This window comes from Grus americana, chromosome 18, assembly GCF_028858705.1.
Source record: "Grus americana isolate bGruAme1 chromosome 18, bGruAme1.mat, whole genome shotgun sequence".
NCBI lineage: Eukaryota > Metazoa > Chordata > Aves > Gruiformes > Gruidae > Grus > Grus americana.
In genome coordinates this window covers 7,553,086-7,573,692 of record NC_072869.1, presented here as the reverse complement: position 1 = coordinate 7,573,692, position 20,607 = coordinate 7,553,086, and the positions used below count along the sequence as shown (strand labels likewise).

Below are 20,607 nucleotides of genomic sequence, written 5' to 3'. Positions count from 1 at the left end.
CAACAAAAAGTAAAAAAAAAAAAGAAAAAAGAAAAAAAAAAGAAAAAAAAAAGAAAGAAACAAGGATTTTCTTCCTGCTCCATTTCCGCACTGTGAGCCACCCCCCTCACTAAAACTGACTGATGTACACACTCCTCTCTGCCCACATTTAAACTGCCCTGTGATCAAGAGGAAGTGAGCAGCAGCTGTTTCTATTCCAAAGAGAAAAATTCAGATCCCTCCTGGGATAAAAGCAGTTGTTATATTTAGGCCATGCAAGATCCAACAAACCCAACGCTTCTGCAGTGAAGGGAATGCCGTTCTGTTGTAGGCCCCACACTTACCTCACAGAACTGACATGTGAGTATCAGACACATTGCAGACCATGCCTAGACAGCTGTTTTCTAGGTAGCCCCAACCCAGGTCTTAAAGGTGGTACAGTTCAGTTCTACCAGCTACCGAGAGATGCAGCTTCCAGTACCTGCATGATAGGCCTTGGCTTTCACTCCTCGGTAGCTCAATTCAATAGCCAGCTGGTCACACACATCCCTCATCCTGCAGTACACAATGCCACAACCGGAGTACACCTGGGCAGACAGGAGAGAAAGGCCATGACACTGTCTGAAGCCAATCAACAAAGCTGCAGTCATCAGTACGGAGGAGACAGGAGGGAGGCCTAAAGCTCATCTCTTCTACAAGCTGATTCCCCAGCAGCTGAAAGATACTGTTGCAGCACAAAAGTAAATCAAATATAAAGAGAGTTTCCTTACAAGTCCTAAAAGGTCTAAAATTGACCAAACATGGTCCCCCAACTCTCTCCCAGTAGACACAAGGCAAGAAGCAGTCTCCCTCCACCTTGCAGATAAACTCAGGTGCAGAGGCTGTAACTGAGTTGCTGAGAATTATTTCAGGAATTAGTGTTACAGCAGGAAATTCAATACAACACTTCAAACACTTTGCCAGACTAGAAAAGCAGAACACCATTGAACATACGATGATCGCCTGGGACATGACAAACCAAGACAGAAATGCTAGTCGCATATTCCTAACCCATTTTCTTTTAGACCAACCCCTTTCTGGTGACATCTCTGAAAGGAATGCAGCCTTCATATTCTATCTCTTTTAGAGGAACTGAAAAACGTACATGAGCACCTTCCTTCCAGGGACCTCCTCTTTCCCTGCCACAGACCTGTCTGGGCCATACCAACCACTGGTCAGTGCCCATTAAGGTAGATTTTGTTCAGTTTAGCCTTCTTCCCCAAATGTAAAACCTACCCCAGTGGTGTTCTTCACTTCAAGCGCCTTCAGACAGAAATCCTTCAAATTGGTGTATGGATCAGTCAAGAGGTCTTTGAACTGCACGTCATAGAACAAGTTAGATCTGAAGCAAGGAGTCTTAAATGTGGAAAGTGGCTGCTTTAGCTTAAGCGCTGCCACGATATCCTCCTGGACCTGCTTGGTGGCAGTGGCCGTCAAGGCAACACACGGCGTATTGGGTATGCGAGTGCGCAAGGTGCCCAGCCGTAGGTAGTCAGGTCGGAAATCATGTCCCCACTGGGAAACACAGTGCGCTTCATCGATTATCAGGTAGGACAAGAGGTTTCGGGACACCAGAGAGTTCAGCGTAGGTTGGAAGGAAGAGGCGGCTGCCATCTCTGGGGTGATGTACAGGAGCTTTACTTGGGGCTTCTCACTTGCTAAGTCAGCCAGGATGGTCTTCTTTTCCTGGGCAGACAGCTTGGAGTTCAGAGAGCAGGCTTTGATCTTCAGAGCCAGCAAGTGATCCACTTGATCCTAGAGTAAATACAAAATTAAAATTAAATGAAAAGCAAATGGAATTAAAGAAAGTCAACATCACTAGAAAAGACTGCTAGGGAGGATCCAGGTGAGGCCCCAACTTCCACCTCCAGGACTGAGTCTCAGGACAACATACACCTACAGTCAGGGTATTTAGAACTTCAACTCCAGATGCCTTTATCTTCAACTGTGAGCATATCTGTCCAGCTCTAACATCCAACTGCGTTTTTGTGCACTCATTCACTTTAAGACAGTTTTTTTGCTGCTAGGGAACACCAGCAGGGATCTGTGCAGAATAACTCATCATAGCCACAGTGAGCTGAAACAAGCCACCAACGCGTCTCAGGATTTACACTATCAAGTTGTCACAGATGGAAAATGAATACTACCACCCTACAATAACAGAATAGCTAAAGGATGTTATAAACACAGCTGAGAAGGGATGAAATACATGGATCATGTGAATCATCAGTGCAACAAAACAGTCTGGATGAGCATCATGCCATGAAAAACAAGAAAACATGCCATCGCATCCAGATACACCCACATGAACACTGGACATACAAATTCAACTCCCTGTCCTTACACTGACCTGTTCGTTTGCACCTGACTAGCACACAACATTTCAGAAGATATGACTAGTCCTGAACAATGGATTATCTCATTATTTCACTCAATAACTGGTTTCAGTGATTGATTTAATATCCACTGTTTTCTGTTCACAAAGTCAGCTCTCAGCCTTCCCTATAATAAACTACACAGACTAATCTCTTGAAGTTTGGCTACACTGAAAGACATCATGATCGTTTCAGGCAGAGCCACCTCACCTCAGGGCTTGGTGAGAAAAGCTCAGAAGGTTCACTCCAGCTCTGTTCCGTAAGACTCACTGAGCCCATCTCAATCTATTTGTCACTCTGACACACTCTGCTTCACCTGCAAATCTTAAAAGTAACTTTTTTAACCTCCATTTCACTGACAAAATATTGCCTGTGCTGGAGCTTAATTACAAATCCTCTCACTTGGAACAAATTCACTATTTATAACACCTTTCTGAGATGTATCACCAAGCCTGCTCTTAATGCTTAAAATGTTTTACATTAAGACTGTTAAAAAAAATACCACAGAAACCAAAACAGCAGCCTACAACACCACATATCATGCAACGTTAATCAGATGCTTTACAGAAGCCTAAGCAATGCTACAGCTGCTCTTACAGGGAGGTGTTTCTCCCAACAGGTGATGAAACATTAGAAAAGGCAAAATAGAAAAAAAAAAAAAGTCTCACAGATGAAAGTGCTCAAGGAGCAGCTCCGCTAAACCAGCTTCCTCCCATGACAGAAAGACTGACTGCAACAAAAAGACATTTTGATGCAGAACAAATTATGCCTTCAAAGGCAACTTCATAATTCCTCGAGTTATTACTTTATAGGTAAAATGGCAGTTTTCTTCTGGGGAAAGATCCAGTTTGGTACATTTGAGGTACTCTGATGCTTCCATATAGCACGCTGGAGGTAAAAGACAACTGGAGAAAATGGAGAAAGGTTCAGCTATAAAAATCACCAGGTTATTATTAAAGAAGAAAAACCTCCTTTTAGAGAACTGCATAGTATCATACCAGAGTTACTCTGCTCTGCAGCTAAGCTGCAGTCTCTTCACCCATCACCAGGGTATGGAAAACACACCAAGACATCAAGATGAGAATCCAGAGACAGGCCAACAGCAGAGACTCGTGGACAGAAAGACAAGAGGCAGCTGTGCCTCCAGCGTCTCCCGACCCCCTTCACTGCCTGCTTTTCCACAGCTAACAGGAGACAGTTACCTGAATCAGTGCAATCAGAGGTGAAATGACAATGGTGATGCCCACTGCCAGAACTGCAGGAAGCTGGTAGCACAAGGATTTCCCTGCCCCTGTGGGCATGCATACAAAGACATCCTTCTCGCCTGCAAAGACAACAGAAGAAAGCTCAAGGCTACTGAGTGGTGGCGAGTTCCCAGGGCTCTGTCCGGAGGGGTGGGCACAACGGCTTGTAATCTGTGAGAAACAGCATCCGTGTGCCCATACTGTGCAGCATAACAACAAAAGACACTTCATTTTAGGTTCTAAGAGCATAGCAATACTTTGCGTGCCTGCAATGGTTTCCTTCAAAGAATCTCAGATTGCTTTGTAAACACTTAGAAACAACTTACAAAAGTACCAGAAGATACACAGAAACCAAGATAAAGAGAAGTTAAACAAGTTATTCATGCTCATTCTCTTCCAGACAAGCTGCTTTCACTCATTTTGCAGACCTCCAGTTACCAAATTACCAGCCCCATGAGAAATCTTTACCACATCCTCTTAAAGCTCATCCCAGAAAGGTACCTCATAAGAAATAAGGGTTGGAAACCTCAACCACGTAGATAATATCATGCAGTTAGTAACTCTCACTGCGCTAAGCAAGTCAGGGAGATGCCAGTACATGCAATGTTAATTTGTTAATGTAATGTGCTCTGCTGACAGAACATCGCTTTTGGCCAGTTTGTTGTCAACAGCATGTCTGCACAGCTCCTGGTGACAGAGGAAAGTTGTAACTATACCCCAAGTTCTGAGTTTGACACTGTTCCGATTCGCATTGTGAGACCTGCTGGGGAAGCCGACGGTTGGCAGCTTGTGTGTGTGAGCTGCCTGTCCAACCAGCAGCGGTGTGTTGGTGGATACATTAACACCAGCAAAATCTTGTTTCTGATAATGGCCACATGATTCAGAGAACAGATACAAACTACGCCAGGAAATCAAGTCTTCTACTGGTATCGTCTCTGTCTAACATCGTCAACAGCAAGGACAGGTTTACTCTGAAAATGTATAAATGTAAGCAGTTTTGATCTCATCTGACCATAAACATGCTGGCAGATGCCTCCAGTGGAGATACCAGTGAGACTGTACTTTAAGGTTTCCTATTTTCTGGTTGATGCAACAGTGGGGTTACAAAACAAACGGGAAGGAGAACCAGCAGGACAAAGCCATGCTCAGAGAGCTTGCGTGCAGCGCATACTCCTGCTCCTACACCATGAAATGATCTCAGAGCAGAGGAGGCCCAGGAGGGCTCGGTGGGCCAGGTTGTCCTGCCTAGTCCAGGTGATGCGCATCCTCAAAACAGGTGCGATACCAACTTCTGCAGCACCACCCTCACAGGAAGATGGAAAACCAGGCGTGTTTCACATCTTTCCGACATTGAGCCTCACCTCTTGCCACACTCATGGTCGCGCTTTCCTGCAGGGAAGTCTTGAAGGACTCAAACCCGAAGACCTTTCGCAGTGTTTTCCGGACCCTGCCCTCCAGGCCCAGGGGAGCCTCGCCACTCATCTTAGAGAAGCTGTGAACAGCGACAGGAACCGATGCTCAACCTGAACGCTGCACCCTTGTCTGGCCAAGGCCTGTCCCGTCTCCTTGCCACCTGCGTGACCTCCCCTGGGGTTCCCTGCCAGACTCCCCCCTTTTTTTACCCCCCCAAGGATGCTACCCAGGCTCTCTCACTGGAGGGAACCCCAATATCGTTTATTCTGGGACAGGCCCCCGCTGAGGCCTCCCCGTGGGGCGGGGCCGGGCACAGCTGGGGGCTGAGGGGGCCATAGCGGGGGGAACCCCGCTGCCCCCCAAATCTGCTCGCACCCCGACATGGGGGGTGGGGAAGAGGCGGGATCCCTCCCCCTCACACCCCCCTCTCCAGACGAGCCCCCTCTCTCCTTCCGCCCCCTCATGTCTCTCCACCCACACCCCGCCGCCGACCACGACCATACCCCCCTCACCCCGACCCCCACCCTCTCGCACTTGGTCAGGGTCCGGCAGGTGCTGTTACGGCGCGGCGCGATGACGTCAGAAGCAGCGCTTAAAGGGCCATCCTTAAATAAACAGGCCGCGCACGTTTTATCCCTCCTCTCTCTCCCCCGTAGAAACCCTGCTCCGCCTCGCTGAGGGGTTTTCTCCTCTCGCCGTGCGCGGGTGCTGGAGCTCTCCCCGTTTAACGAGAGCCCACTTAAGGCGGAAGAAGGGCACCGTTGCTATGGCGACTGCGCTGTCGCGTCATCTCCGCGCGCCGGAAGTCCGCGGGGGGGGGGGAGGCGGAAGATGGCGGCGGCGAAGCGGAGCGTTCTTTCCTCGTTGGCGGTTTATGCCGAGGATTCAGACCCGGAGTCGGACAGCGAGGCTGGGACAGCGGGAAGCGATGGGGGAGCGGCTACGGGTGAGGGCAGGGAGGGGGCCGGGACGGGCGGCGGGCCGCCGCCAGCCGCCGCCTTCCCATCTGTGAGGGGAAGGCCCCGCTCGTTGCCGCCTCCCCTTTTCTCATGGTTTCGTTTTCCCCTTCCCCTTTAGGAGAGAAAGGAGGTCTGGTCTCGGTTGGGTACGGAGATGACGACTTCACTCGCCTGGATGGGGACGAGGACGGTTATGAAGAGGAGGATGATGAGAACAGCAGGCAGTCAGTAAGTACCTCTCTGCTCCGAGAGCTTGCCCTGAGCCCTTTCACATGCTGTGGAGGCTTTTCTCTCTCTAAGGAAAGCCCCTGACCGGCAACCCAAGTTGGAACCCGGAATATCTGACTCCTGCTGTGGGTTTCAGCACTTTCCAAATACTTCTATTCACTTTGTTTTCAAGCAGAAAGCATTTGCCTTGAAATCCATCAGCAGCTTGGCGCAGCTTGTGTTGCTCGTTACTTACTGTGTTGATGCCGTTTGACTCTGATGGGAAGTAGGCTGGTACAAGTCAACAGCCACATTAGATGGAAATTATTCTTTAAGTATAGTTGATGTATATGAGAACCTTGTAGGAGGAACATGCTGTTGCATGGTCAGCTGAAGGATTAAAAATAATAAAGTTCTGTGAGGTCTTAAATTATTTTTTTGTGTATAACTCGACCTACTCGCTACATCAGTTACCTTGATGTAACCTTGTCCTGTCGTGAGTGGCTTTTGTTTGTCATGGCATGTGTATAACATCACCTAAATACCGAGATAACTGATGTATTGTGACACAGGGCATGTAGCTCACTGCCTGTGAGTGCAGCTGTAATACACAAAAGGATATGTAGTTCTGTCATGTGTCTGTAAGAGCAAAATGATAAGTCTTTTTCAGGGAGCAGTTTCTTGTCTCTTTCTCATCAACTTTTTGCTTACCGCCACACTAAGAATACGTTATCTTGTCCCTGTTCTAGTGTTTTGGCTACTCAGCAGAGAAAAGAAATATGGTTATGTTACTATAACCTTTCCTCATTGAAGTCTACTTTGTGTGTTTTACATCAGTCTCTTATGAGACCCTCACTGTTTCTGCCATCTGTTTCCCAAGTAGCAGGCAAGAAATTTGTCTGTCTTTTGTTCTTGCTTTTGATTTTGTTCTGTTGCTAGCTGGAGAAGGCGCAAGCAATAGCATCCAGGGTCTGCTCTGGCCTTTGGCTAAGCAAAGTAATGATGCTTCTTTACTGCACTAGTGATTCTTCTTTTTATAGCCAAAACTTCTGGGCCCTCCTTCAGTAAGATCTCTTTAGTTAGAAGAAAGCAATAGGTGTTATCCAGATGCTTCTCAAGATCAGCTGTGCTTAGTTTGCATTGACAAACGGGCAGGTAAATGGAGTAGCCTTTATCGGATGCACAATTTTCAGTGCAGGTTGCAGCTATCCGTCACCTGGGAGGTACAAGCTGCCGTTCAAGTAATGGTGATCGATCGAGTCACTCTGGTGTTCAGCCAGTAGATCTGGAATATGTTTGTGGTTACTGTACAGATGTGTGCAGGTTACACAGGGTGCCTTCTCTCCAGTCTTGTTGCAGGAGAGCAGTGCTTGGTTTTTTGCATTAAGTATTCTTTGACCAGAATCAAGAGCTTTCTTGATTTTGCTTGTGCTAGTAGCTCATATTGGTTATGAGTTGTTTTTAGAAAGCAGTGTGAGTTGGACTCAGGTTGTCTTGGGCTTTTATCTAAACAACTCTGTCTATAACACGAATGATTCAACCCTTTGTTGCTTTGTTGAAAATGACTTTTATCTTTATAATATAGGTGGGACTGTGGAGGGGAGAGGAATCTCGTTTGTGATAAACACCAAGTTACTTGGTACTATGGTTCTTTTTTAGTTACAAACTTACTGTTATTCAGACTGAATTATTGGTGTATGTGCATCTTTCAGAAAGGTAAGCTGGAGAGTAGCAGAAGTGAAGGAGATGATATCTCACTTCTGTGGGATAGGCATGTTAATTCAGGCAAATAAAACTTACTGACATTATTGTGTGGTTGATCTCTAGCTTGCCTTTTCAGAATCTGCATTTGTGCTAATAATCTGAGGTGAGCATCTCATTGTAAATTCTTCCTTTCAGTTGCATGTAATCATCTCACTTTTTGTTTTTCTTTTTTGAAGCTGAAACACCAGGTTCTTGTTTTGGGGCCAAAGATGAAATTTGTGGTGAAGTTTGGAGGAAAAAACATTCTGCTGAGTTGTGTGAAAATGAAAAACGTTTTCTGCTCCTCAAGCTTGTTTTGAACGCAGAGTGTGTGTTTATGTGTAGACACATAGGTAACTCTAGGATCCCAGTGAAGTAGCTCATAGGGCAGTGGGACAGCAGGCTTACCTATCAGTTGGGACCAAAGCTGGAGTGCTTCTCACATGGCGTAGAGTTTTACACAGGGCTGAGTTCAGTATTTTAAGCTCTCACACAGCAGAAATTTGCCCAGTTCTTTAGCTTTTCTCAGTAGAAATAAAAACTAAATGGAGTCTGTGACCTAAATCAGTGAAATTTGTCAGTGATTCCCTTCTGTGCAAGTTCACGTCCTCTGCAAACAAGGCTATGAGAGCGCTCCACAAATAAGAAAGATGTGGTGCCTGCTGGCATCACCAGATCCTTGGAACTTGGTGCTTGGCCAGACCCTGACCAAGCCTGCACGTTTGGTTGGATGGCAGGCCAGCTGTGTGTCCTCTGTGTGTTGCTGGTGTATGCTTGGGACTATAACAGATCTTGCAAATGCTGCTTTTTCTGTGACTACTGCTAAACAGGGGCAAGTGCAAAAAGCCCATGTGCCAACTGGAAGAGACAGAATTATCAAATGACAAATGCTTTTTTTTTTCCCCAGTTCTGTTGCTTCTTATTATCTAGTTCTGAGCATTCAGGAGCCGCATGAGTTTTGCAGGGGACATCTGCTACTCTACTGAGTGATGCTTTTGCCTAAAAAAACCCAAAACCCAAACAAACGCTTCTTTCCCTGACTGTAGGACTTGTTTTCTGGTCATGAGTGGGTGGGGCAAAACTACCTTCTGCGGAAAGGGTCTTGGACTACTGCTGGGCTGCTGAATGCGAGCCCTTTGCTGTAAGTGCAGTTACTTGCCAAGCCTGCTCTTTAAGCTTAATCCTGTAAATTCTTGTCTTGTAGGAAGATGACGATTCAGAGACTGAAAAACCTGAGGCTGGTGACCTAAAGGTATTTGAAAGTGTGGTGTGGTGGTGGGGGGGAAGTTTAGTACAAGAAGAATAAGTCTTAACAGCATGGCTTGGTGTTTGTTTGTGATCTTCCGTAGCTAGTTTCATACTTTCCTTTTTGTAGATGTAACATGTTTATTTTACTTTAGTTCTGGGTTCTGCCAAAGGTAGTTAACAAGTTAGGCTACAGGCTGAGTCACGATCAAGATCTGCGTTCATGAACTTAGTCATCTTGTGCATTAGATCTGAGGTAGGTTTTCTGATAGCATCTCACCTATTTTGCAGTGATCTTGGACATGTAGTATTCAGTACAGAATTCCCTTACCACCAGTGTTAGTTGGAATACTTTCTTCATTTAGAACAGCTTGCTTAATAAATGGTCTTATGCTCCTAGAGGTCATGAAATGTGTCAAAATCAATTCAGTTGTCTCTAGCTCTCTTTCTGTCCTTCTGAATGAAGCAGTTTTGTAAAGGTTTTGTTTAAAATTTAAAAAGTGAAATAAGACCCCCAGATGATAGCTATCATAAATAGTTGAAGTCGTCTTTATCTCGGGATTACATCTTGTTTCTGCTGAACAACAGGTGTTTAGCAGCACATAGGAACATACATCAGGCTAAAAGCTGGAAGACAGACAAAAAACCAAATCCATTTGAAACTTTTAGAGTTTTTTCAAATTGTTATGCTAGTTCAGTCCCCCATGCAATATAAGCAGTCTTGTGGGATACTGAGCGAATGACGATTGCAAGGGCCTTTTTCTCATCCAGTAGTTTCTGCAAGGATGCAGACAATTTCTGAGCTCTGCTAAGGAAACCAGAAGATTGCTGCAAACTGAAATTCTGTAGAACATGTGGATTAGCATAGGGTTTTGATAGGACAGGGTGAAGGCAAACAAATGTGTTTAGCTATTCTGCTTAAATTAGTTCTACAGCAGCACTTTCTTCCAGTTTCCACAATATTTTTATGGGTTTATAGTGATATACAGTTGAAAATCTTGGCAGCTGCATTGCAGCTGGTAAAGTCTCTTGCATCAGTGTGTGAAATATCAGTAGTGCCTTTGTCATACAGGTAGGAGGCACTTGAAAATGGAATGTATTGTCTCCTTTCCTTGTTGCAAGAAAAATAAATTACTTTTTTTTTTTGGAAGAGAGGAAAAGATAATATCTCAGTTTTATCCTTTTTCTACTTCTAAATTTTTGCCATTGTGGCTGGTAAAGTTCTGTAAAAACTGCTGAATTCAAATGTGTACTGTGAAGAATAGACTTAAAAGATAAATTTGGTGGTGCATCACCACAGTCTCTGTAGCAGGATCCTGTTGTAACTATATGCATTTCTGTCACCTCTGAAAGGGCTTCAGGGCAATGGAGAGAAGATCTGGCCAAGAGAGAAGGAACAAAATCAGACTATAGTAGCTCTTGTCTAAGTAATGATGCATTACAGAAATCTTACCACTGAATTGTGTGGCTACTGCTTTAATATGTTGCTGATATTTCATGTTGGTTTGTTTAAAAAACATCTTGATTTCAGTGAGTTCTATGTACTACTGTCTAGGTGCATTTTGCCCCTCTGAAGAAGAGCTACATATGGCCACGGAGTGGTGTTTCAGCTTCAGTGAGGAAGCAAAGAAACACTGAATATATTAAAAGCATGTGGTATCTTGGGTACACTCTGCAAGAACTGAAAATGTAAATGAAAGTTAAACTTTAAAAAAAAAAAAAAAATTTAAAAGGTAAAATGTAATTCCTGCCATCCTAGCATGGCATGAAAAGTGGGGATTTGAAAAGAATAGCAGGGAGGCAAATCTGAACTTCAGCAGTTTCAGACTTCCATGTCGTCCTTAATAGATTTCTTCATATGTAAGTGAAAAAGGGAACAGCTGCTTCTTTTTTGGGTTTTTTTGGATTTTAGCTAAATAGCCAGCTGGGCACTTGAGGGAGAGGTGGAAGCACACCTTTGCTACACAGCATACAGCAAGGCAGCCCAGCGCTGTGCTGGTAATGGAGCAGGTGTGTTGCTGTACGGTGTTCTGTGGGGCACCGATGGAGTTGCACTAGCCGTGCTGTTAAGAAGTTTGCCTGGGATGGGGAGAGATGGAATATCACTGTAAAAGGAATTTTACTTGGAGTAGTTGCAAATGTTTCCTGTTCCCCTGTTCCACCAAGTGGCAGTGTTCTCCTCATTCTTCCTCATTGCTTTGAGCTTGCAATATCTATGACAACTAATAAGAGTTGTGGTTACGGTAAATCCAAAGTGCGGCAAAAAGTGAAGCACTGGATCATAACTTGCTAATACTTTTGGATAACTTTATTTTGTTTGGTCCCAGCTGAGTGCTGTACTTGTGGTTGCTCCATCAATTTTATTGTAAGACATCACAGACCTGGAAACGTATTTAAATAGATATCACAGGTTCTTTATATATAGCTAGGGCGTTTCCACGGTCTGAATCTGACTGTACTCAGAAGGTAAATCCTTTAAAATGCATGAATGAGGTAAACCCGTTGCTACTCATCAGTTAATCATAGTCTTTTCAAACCCTGAATATACATTCAGCGTTTTTTTTTTAGCGTTTGCCTCTTTGTATGTATGATGAATGAACTACTTTGAGATTATGTCTTGAATAATTGACCAGGACACTTGAGTCAGGTTGTGTGGAGGAATTCTCTTGTTGCTGGTGTGTCCCGTGATTTGGATAGCACCAGACACAAAACCTCCAGAAGGTTCAGTTGGTGTCAGTTGTGGGTATAGCCTGGGGAAACTGAAAGTGGGGAATGATGTAAAAACTCTGGTAAAGTGATGGTGGGGAGAGTGGAATTTGGAGCCTGCCTCAAATAGCCCCGATGGGGAGATGTTTTTCTGCCCCACTCTGTGTTTTTTATATTTATCTCGGGTTTTTGTCTTGATTCCAGGGAGTATGCCTTTGTTGATCTTGATCAACCATCTGAAGGCATTCGTCCAGAGCAGATTCTGGCCCATGGGATTCTCTGTTACTGGGCATCTGTGAATCATTCCCAAGCACCGTGTGCTTGCAGCAGAAAGCATAATCCTGTTTAAGTAGCAAAGTCAGATACCTTGCATCCTGTGACTGCACTTTGAAGTGCTTCAGGGACTCATGGAAAATGGGAGATTCAAATCTAGGTAAAACTAATTGCACTTCCAAATTTCACTCTGGGAGGATGTGCTCAGGCTCTGGAATAGGACATATTTGTGACCAAAAATCACTTTGGGGTCCCTGATTTTAAGTGAGCAGTCACCAATTGTAAACAAGCAACTGTCTTGAAAGCACTTCAGAAAGCAAGCCTCCTGCTTAAAAGGGAAAAGAAATGGTCAACAGAAGCTTTTGACGAAGGCGTGGTGTTAAAGATGGAATCCCACAGCCTGGACAGGTTCTTTATGTCTTTTCCTCAGCTAATGGAATGGTGGGTACGAAACAAAGGCCATTGTGGAAATGGGTGTGAAATTTGGTGTTCTGGCGGTGGTTTGGAATGACGAGGGTTAACGGGCTGTGCAGTGAGTGCAAGTTGCTTGGGCTCTTGCCAGCAGCTGGCTTCAGTTACAGCCTTGATGCAGTAACAAGATACATGCCTTCAGAGCTCACTAACTGGATCAGCCCTGCAGGAAGAAGGAAAATGAACCTTAAATGAAATATTGACCTTGTGCTCCAAGTCGCACCTGAGGGGTTCTGTACTTCATATTCTAGGGCTGGATAAATAACAGGTTGCAAGCATTGATCAAGGACAGAGTCCAGCCCTGCAGCTTGGCTTGCTGGAGTTTTCACAGGGGGAAATCATTAACTCTTGAGCCTTGATTGTGGTATCAGGACTAGCTAGTGCAGGAAGCTGATAAATATTACCACTCCCTTGGCAAGTGAATGCCTGACACATGGTAACAGTTTTTCAAAGCAGGTGGCTACTTTGATGTTCTCCTTTTCTGGTTTTGTTTTGAGGGTCCCCTCTGCATCCTTGTGGCATTGGCCACACCTCCATACAAACTGGGATCTAGCAGAAGGGTGTCAAATTTTCAGAGGAATATTATGTTTCTAAGCATGTCTAAGTACCACCTCTTGACAATCATCAACTCTTTATTATGTTTAGCTTTTGTTGAACCAGCATACCTGTAAAGTAATTTTACTGTGTTATGAAGCACAGGTGTGTATTAATACTTAGAGGCTTTTGATTGCAATGTTTTTTTTATCTGGCTTGCCCATTAACCTGTTTGTTTAAATACCAAAATTATCTTGATTTAAAGTAAAAGCGGTAAGTGCTAAGAACCAGCAAATGGGTGTTTGTGCAGTAATGTAATCCCTGTAATTAACTCTTATTTTGATAAGGCACATTAATTTTTCTGAATTCAAGATACATTCATCAAGCATATTCTGAAAAGATGCCTGAATTTACTCAGTAGAACCGTTCTGCTCTGAAGAAGGGGAAGAAGTGTATTTGGGAAAAGTTGTGTTATTAAAGCACTGCTGTTTCATTTAGGTATTCCACGGCAAGCTGTATAAAAGGAGCTTGCAGTAATAAGCTTTAGAAAATAATTAGAACCTTTTACTTTGGTGGTGGCAAATTATGAATGTTGCTTAGGAGATACCAGCCCTTGATGCTTTCAGTTGTTGAGAGGTAGTCTTAAAAATTCTACTTAGAATATGTTAAAGGTCTCATAACTGAAGAACACATATGAAAACTGCTATTCCACCCAAAACCAGTGCGCTCTGCAATGGCTGAAGTGGCTCTGTATTAGTCTTGTGCTGGTTGGATCTCATAGGATGTAACTGGTTTCTAAGTGTGTTGTAGAAAGGCGCTCCCAATGTCTCATCAGAAACAAAAAAAGATTCATTATGGGTTCCCCCCCCTTGGCTTTTTGATACTCTCTGGGTTAGTATTGGCCTCTGATGGGCAGAACCGGCAAAAGAGCAGCAGTATTTTAAAAATGGCATTGTGTTATGCATGGCTGTGCTGCATACCTCTTTGTAAACACTTTAAAAGCATGAACTGTGTGGTTTCCAGGGCTAGAGTGATTTGTTTCCCACTCGTTCCTTTGCCTGTGAGTGCAGCCTAAAGGTGCCAGTGATGAGCACTGCAATCTCGGATTCATCTTTTTCTGTGTTCTAGCTTCCTTTTAATATAATTGTGTAAAAATACTGTCTGTGCTTCCAACTCTCTGTATTTTTCCCTCGTTTTAGGTTTGGCATGCTGTTTTCCAGTGCTCTGGCAAGGGAACTAGAGTTTGGCAGTTCAGCAGTCAGCATTACATGCAGAAAGCCTTTAGGAGGAGCAGAGCTAACTCAGCTTCTAACACTGTCCTCTGCACTGTTAAGTGAGGGCTCAGACATTAAAACAGCTGATAACTGGTTCCCATTTTTAACTAGGTGTTTGACCTTAGTTATTGCCAGAGAATATCAGTGGTGGTTAAACAGTTTTGCGTGCAAGAGACAAAACAGCATTCGGCATCTTTGATTATTTTGCCCCTTGCCTCATGTACTTCTGCGTCTCTAGCTCTGCGTCAGAGGGAGATAGATCACGGTGTTGTTGGTCTCTGAAGCTGGCTTACCTGCTTTAGAGCTGCTGGCTTCAATCCAGCTCTTGAGCTGTTTGGAAGATGAGACATGTCCACGGACATGCTTGTTTCTTCCTCCCCGCCAGGCATGCATGCTGCGGCAGACTCTTCACTCCCTGCAGTACTAAATACCACAGATTATTGACACAGGTGTGGCTTGCCTTTCTCCAAGGGAAGAGACAGGCTTTTTCTGTTTGTCTTTAAACTTGAAGAAAAGTCCTTTCTGGAGCTGCTTCCCCTTGCATATTTCACCTGATAAAGGTCTATGTTCTTCAAGTCCAGTTCTGTTGTTGCAATTATTTCTGTCTGCTGTACTGAAATAGGCTGTTCTGAATTTGCATGTTGGTGCGTGTCAGAGTGAGATTTTGAACAGTCAGCACAGATGGAGGATTGCCTCAAATACCAACAAATATCTGAAAATAGCTTCTTCCAGCTTCCCCATTCTGGGTGCAGAAGGACTAGAATCTGCAAAAACTCCGTGGGATCCATTCATGGAGGAGCACGTATCCCAGTGAGGATACTTGCTTTTACGCCTTGCCTCTACTCCAAACCATGAAGAAATTTTAGTACTAGGCACTGGGGAAGAAAGCTTGTGCAAGAAGTTAATTTTGTCAGCTCTCCTGAGCCTTTCCTTTGCTGCTGTGAGGCTTAAGATGTCTCACAGCCCAGCTTTACCTTCTACTTGATTCTGCACAGCAAAATCTGTAAAAGAATAAAATCATCAGAGTAGCTTGACACCTCAAGCCCTGTCTTGTGGTGCTGATATTTTACTTCTGAATTCCTGTTTCACTGTAGGAAGCAAGTGACTTGAGAGCAGAATTTATGGGCTCTGCAGACCATGGTGGCTTCAGACAGAGACTGCTGGGAGCTGTGCTACCGGCTGCGCTTAGAGTGTGGCAGCTGTTAACTGCTGGTGCACTCCCATGGGCTGTGCAATCCTTGCATGGGCTGTTTTGCACACTTACACCACTGTGCCCTGGTTGGTGTGCTGTGGAGAGGCTGTACTCTGTGGTTCTGTAAAGCACGTGCACAGGGTGGTCTGCAAATACTCGACTTGGAGAGCCCTTCACAGCAGAGGCGGAGAAGGAGAGAAAGGAGGCAACCAACTGAAGCGGGTGGCTTCATAAGGCAGATGTTATTAACTGTACCTCTGCTTGGAAAGCAAGAGTTCTGGCACACAGGTCCTTGACTGGAAATTACTTCTAACAAATAATCTTTGTCAAATATTGAGATAACATATGTCAGGTGAACGGAATGAAGTTTCAAAGAAGCTATTTAAAGGCTTTTATGCTATGAATGCTTCCCTTCTAAAGCATTTTCTCACTGAAATGTTTTGCCGGATCTTGGTTGGGGTTTTTTGTTGGTTTTTTTTTCAATGAAATGAAGGTGGATTTTTAGACTTAATTTAGCTTAAAAAGTAAAAGGCAGTGTCAGCTACACATGTTCTTTGTTTTGATTAGATGCTTAAGGAATGTCTTAGGAGTTGACTCTTTCCCGACTTGTTCTTCCTCCCCTTTTTGTCTGTGACAGTAGTATCTCAAAATAGGTAGATTTGTACACACTGTACATAAGTGTCACCAAAGGTTGGATGTGTTGGTTTTTTCCTATGGGTGGCTTATTTCTGAGCTGCTGTGCTTCTCTTAGTATCTAGATCAAGGTTCCTACAGTTATTTCTTAGTTAAATTTCTTATCCCGTGCTGGGCACTTTGCCTGGAGTTATGTATCAGAGCTGGCAAACAGGATATGGCTGTAGGAAATGGGCTTGTTTCAAGCTTTCTCTTGGGATTCTCCCCTCTCACAATACAAGAAAAAAACTAGAGGAGGAGGAATAAAAGCACTGTACTTCTGTTCTCCTCCTTTCTCTTCCCCAGACTCTGAATACACCTGACACGTGCTCTGTTTGCTGCCCTCGGTCTGGTAGTACACCAATATTAGGCAGACCTGGTGAGCAAGAAATGAAATAGTTCTTGTCATGCGCTTTTAATATTGAATGAGAAGTTTCTGGTGTTCTTTTCCCATAAACACTTCAGATGTTTGTAGGAAAGCAAGAACATAATTGCTAGCATGTTCCTTTAAAAAAGAAAAGAAGCAAAAGAAAAAAGGATGTGATCCAGGGTTTGGAGAGGTCTTTCTCTTGCCACCTCCATATAGACATTTCATCCGCTTGCTCTTGCAAAGTTGTCTTCACTATCATAACTGTTCTAACAATTTATGTTAAGTTACAGAGTTTCTTTCCATCATACTCAGCCGAATGAGGCTGCTGATGTGTTAGGACTACAGGAGATGGTCTGAATTGCAGAGAGGAGGAAAAATTACAAAAGCTTATTGCTGGCACTTGCTCAGATAAGAGAAATCCACTGTAAGAACTATTGCAGCAGCAGCAGGTCCGCTGACTACTAGTGGAAGGACTGCACTGAAAAATTCTCTACATTAATATTTTCAAACTAATCCACTAGCATGACAACAGTGTGACTGGTCTATATGTTTTGTGGCTGTCAGTTTAAATTAGTGTTAAATTTCTGTATAGGCAAGCAATTGGGTGAAATAGTTGGGGAGAGAAGAAACCCTGCAATGCAAGAGCATTCTCTCTGGGGGGAAAAAAAGAGAAAATGTTGTTGAGGGGTACTGTGGAAGCTTCCTAGCTACTCTTTTTTTTAATACTAACTAGAAGTCAGCGGAAAAATGAAGCTGTGTAGTTAAGTTGGCTGCAAGTCTGGGAATGCAATTGAGCAGTGCCAAATCTGACATCAACTTCTCCACTTCTTACAATTTGCATTTTCTTTAAAGCAGTCAGTTTCTGGTTTTGTATCTTTTTCTGCCTCCCTGTTGAACCATTTCTTTTTCTAGTTTGAAGTACACCTGCACTAACATATGCAATTGCTTCTATGAGAAATTGATGGCTGATTTTGTACCTTTTGGTGACAGTTAATGCCAACAGTTATGTTCAATGTGAGCTTTGTACTGGATTTATGGATCTTATTTCAGGAAGGATTTAGTGATCATTGTTGTAAGTCAGTCCATTCTTTCCGTTAAATAAAGCTGTTCTGGGCAAGCCTTTCCAAACTTGAATTCATCATCTCAGATTCATATTGTTTTTGCTTCCTTCCTTTAATCTCAGTTCTACACTGTGAGGATTGTGTTTGGATGTTTTTATTTTCCATGGAACCTGAGCAGAGACTGTTTTTATGTAACTGAATGAAAATACAACTGAAAAGATGGTCTATATTTCACTTCAGCAAGGTGAAATCTTAGGCCAAAATGCAACACTTCCCTTATGCATGTACACGCACACCTTCAGCTTGCTGCTGCTCTTTAACTTATGGTACATGAAAACTCAACCATTAAGCTGGGTTCGTGTCAGTCAGGCTCTTGCAGGCAGTGTTGTCTTGCCCAGGGCTTGAAGAAAACATTTGTCTTTAAGTAGAAAAAATGGAAAACCTTTTCCTGAATGTACACAGGAATAGTAACAGAATAACTGTTTTCTGCTCTCTGTGAACTGACATGCAGAATTGCTCTTATAAGCACAGAAATTGTGACTTATGTTAGTGGTCCAGTTCGATGTTAAAAAGTGGTTTGGTTTTTTTCTTGGTTTTTTTTTTTAAATACTTTGTCTGTGCCTGTAGCAGTTAGCGCTCTTTAGAGGATGCTCTTTGTTAGTCTCCAGATCAGGGGAAAGGAGTCTGCATTCTGCTTGTCTTGCTGCCTTTCGGTCCTCTTCCAACTTGGCTCTGAACCACCACAGCATCCCTTGACTCCTTTCAGTGGGTCTGTTGGAGCAAGGCCGTCTGGCTTTAGGCCCTTAAACAGTTGATCTTGTGAGATCTAGGCTGCAAAGTAGATAGCAGCCAGAAAATCAACTTGCTGAGTGCATGAGTGGAATAAAGTACATTACTATTTTTTTTTTAACTCTAGCCATTCTTAGAGGTCATCATGCAATACTAGATGGGATAAAATGATTAGAGAAAACTAATGAACACAGGACACTTGGGGTTTTTGCCTGAGTTTTGTATTTCCGTAAAGGTAGAGGGAATTTTCAGCATAACTGTTGTGTCCAGGCTGACTGTGCAAGCAGTGAGGGACTGGCTGCGAAAGTAAATTCAGAGATGCTCCCGTACAGCCTTTCAAAGGTCGGGCTTGTGAAAACTGTGCAGTATTGGAAGGTGCCACTAGTGAAGTCTTACCCTTGTTATTCTTCAGTAATCAGGGTCCAAATGGAAATGAACCCAATAAATGCCTGTAGCTCTACGATACTTGAAGGCTCTAATAGCTTTCATATATTTATTCTGATAGAGAGATTTGACGTAAAATCCCCTCTGTTTGGAACCACTCACCTGCTTGATTTTGTGCTCTTCATGTGAGATACTGATACATGGCATGGTGGGTATTGATGATGAGTGATCTACAAAAAGATCATCTTTTCCTGAATGGATTTAGGTAAATTCTCTACTTAAAATTCAGTTATCTTCAATTTTCCCATTGATTAAATGTGTTTGAATTCCTTTAGAAATCTCTTGTCCATGTGTAAATATTTGTTCCATTTCACAATGAAAAGAGCAACCATGAAGTATTTATTGTACCACATTACTCGGTGATTCTCGATCTCATTCAACTCTATATTGGATTAGATCTGCAGAAAATATGGTGGGGTTTTGTTGGGGTTTTTTGGGGTTTTGTTTTTTTTAATGCTGTCTTTTCTAATTAGTTCATGGTATTCAATGTGTCCCAGACTTAAATTAGCCTAAGGGAATGTAAGACAGTTCTTGTTGGGTGATTACTCTACTGAAGGTTTTTAGACTGTCCTTAAGTTCTGGATCTTCAGTAGATAGTTGGAGGTTTGAACAAGACTTCTTAAATCTTGCATCTGCTAAACTGTAGATCTTTGGTCAAGTTGTTGATACTTGCCTCGCCATAGTATTAGACAGTAAACTGAGCAAATATGAACAAGCGCTGTAGGAGGAGTCGGTCGTCCCTTTGTTTTCTGAAGGCATTTAAGAGGCTTGAAAGTAGTCCGACTTAATGAAAAGCTGTGTTGATGTCTTCAGCTTGTTAATGATGGAGCAGTGGGTGTAGGTACGCAGTAATTCTTCAGTAAGCAAAATTCATATCCTCTGGGCAGTGAGGTGTGGCTATAATATGTTGGTGAACTTGTTTTCTTTTGCTTGGTGTAGCTCTGGGGTTTCTGGTGCCTTGGCTATGGCCTGAGGATGTGGAGACTAGACTTGCTAGAGCGGCTGTGGTGAAACGGGTGTGGGCGATCAGGCCAGGTAAATACACAGAGGCAGCCTGATAGGACTGGCCTTACTTAGTCTGTTTTAAATGGGGCAGACTTGTGCTATACCTCTAGGATTAAAGCATACAAATTAAAGAACAAACTTAACTTCTAGTGAAAGTAAACTTTCTGATGATTCTGTGAATTCATAAAACATACTACTTAGCGCATCTGATATTTTAGAGATATTTGTCTAATGTAAGGTACGTAACAGGAGAGGTTTATTAGTTCAGAGGTTTATTAGTTTGTGTTTCCTGAGAATTGTGTGCTTATGCTTGGGGCTGGCTCCAAACAGCTACAGGAGACTCGAAAATGGGCTTCTGAATACTTCAGAAATACAGCAAATACCCTTGCAACCACATTAACTGGCCAAATAAGAGGGCAGCCTTCTTGAGGGCATTTAGTACATGTCTAAAGCACCTGAATTTGGCTGTGCCACTGGGTTGCTTAGGTGTCTGCTTGGCAATATCGGTCTTTTAGGGGATTTTTTTTTTTTTCCCCGTCTTGCCTTTGTGTTCTTGGATGGTGAGAGGACAAGTGGGCAGAAGATGGGAGGGATTATTGAATAATAAATACA

General features: G+C 43.5%; 2 protein-coding genes across 10 annotated transcripts in view; one reads left to right on the top strand and one right to left on the bottom strand.

The window, feature by feature from the left end:
- Nucleotides 1-5,799, bottom strand: part of RECQL5 (RecQ like helicase 5) — a 39,350-nt gene extending 33,551 nt beyond the window's left edge. For 3 of the 8 annotated variants that reach the window (XR_008579723.1, XM_054846303.1, XM_054846309.1), the window contains exons 1-5: nt 5,585-5,709; nt 4,999-5,129; nt 3,596-3,717; nt 1,255-1,773; nt 461-566 (exon numbers count right to left, since the gene is read on the bottom strand). Coding sequence is in view for 7 of the 8 variants with exons in the window: in XM_054846303.1 (XP_054702278.1) it covers nt 461-566; nt 1,255-1,773; nt 3,596-3,717; nt 4,999-5,119 (868 nt within the window). In the remaining variant the exon portion in view is untranslated. Of the gene's footprint in view, nt 1-460; nt 567-1,254; nt 1,774-3,595; nt 3,718-4,998; nt 5,133-5,574 lie in introns of those variants that run through there. The other 5 variants (XM_054846305.1, XM_054846308.1, XM_054846302.1 and 2 more) reach the window with 4 other exon arrangements.
- Nucleotides 5,800-5,841: 42 nt separating this feature from the next.
- The window catches only part of SAP30BP (SAP30 binding protein), a 29,683-nt gene continuing 14,917 nt past the window's right edge, over nt 5,842-20,607 (top strand). Inside the window, exons 1-3 of one of the 2 annotated variants that reach the window (XM_054846311.1) lie at nt 5,842-5,996; nt 6,128-6,237; nt 9,164-9,211. In XM_054846311.1, the coding sequence (XP_054702286.1) occupies nt 5,882-5,996; nt 6,128-6,237; nt 9,164-9,211 (273 nt within the window). In that variant the 5' untranslated portion in view covers nt 5,842-5,881. The remainder of the gene's footprint in view (nt 5,997-6,127; nt 6,238-9,163; nt 9,212-20,607) is intronic. The other variant, XM_054846310.1, reaches the window with a different exon arrangement.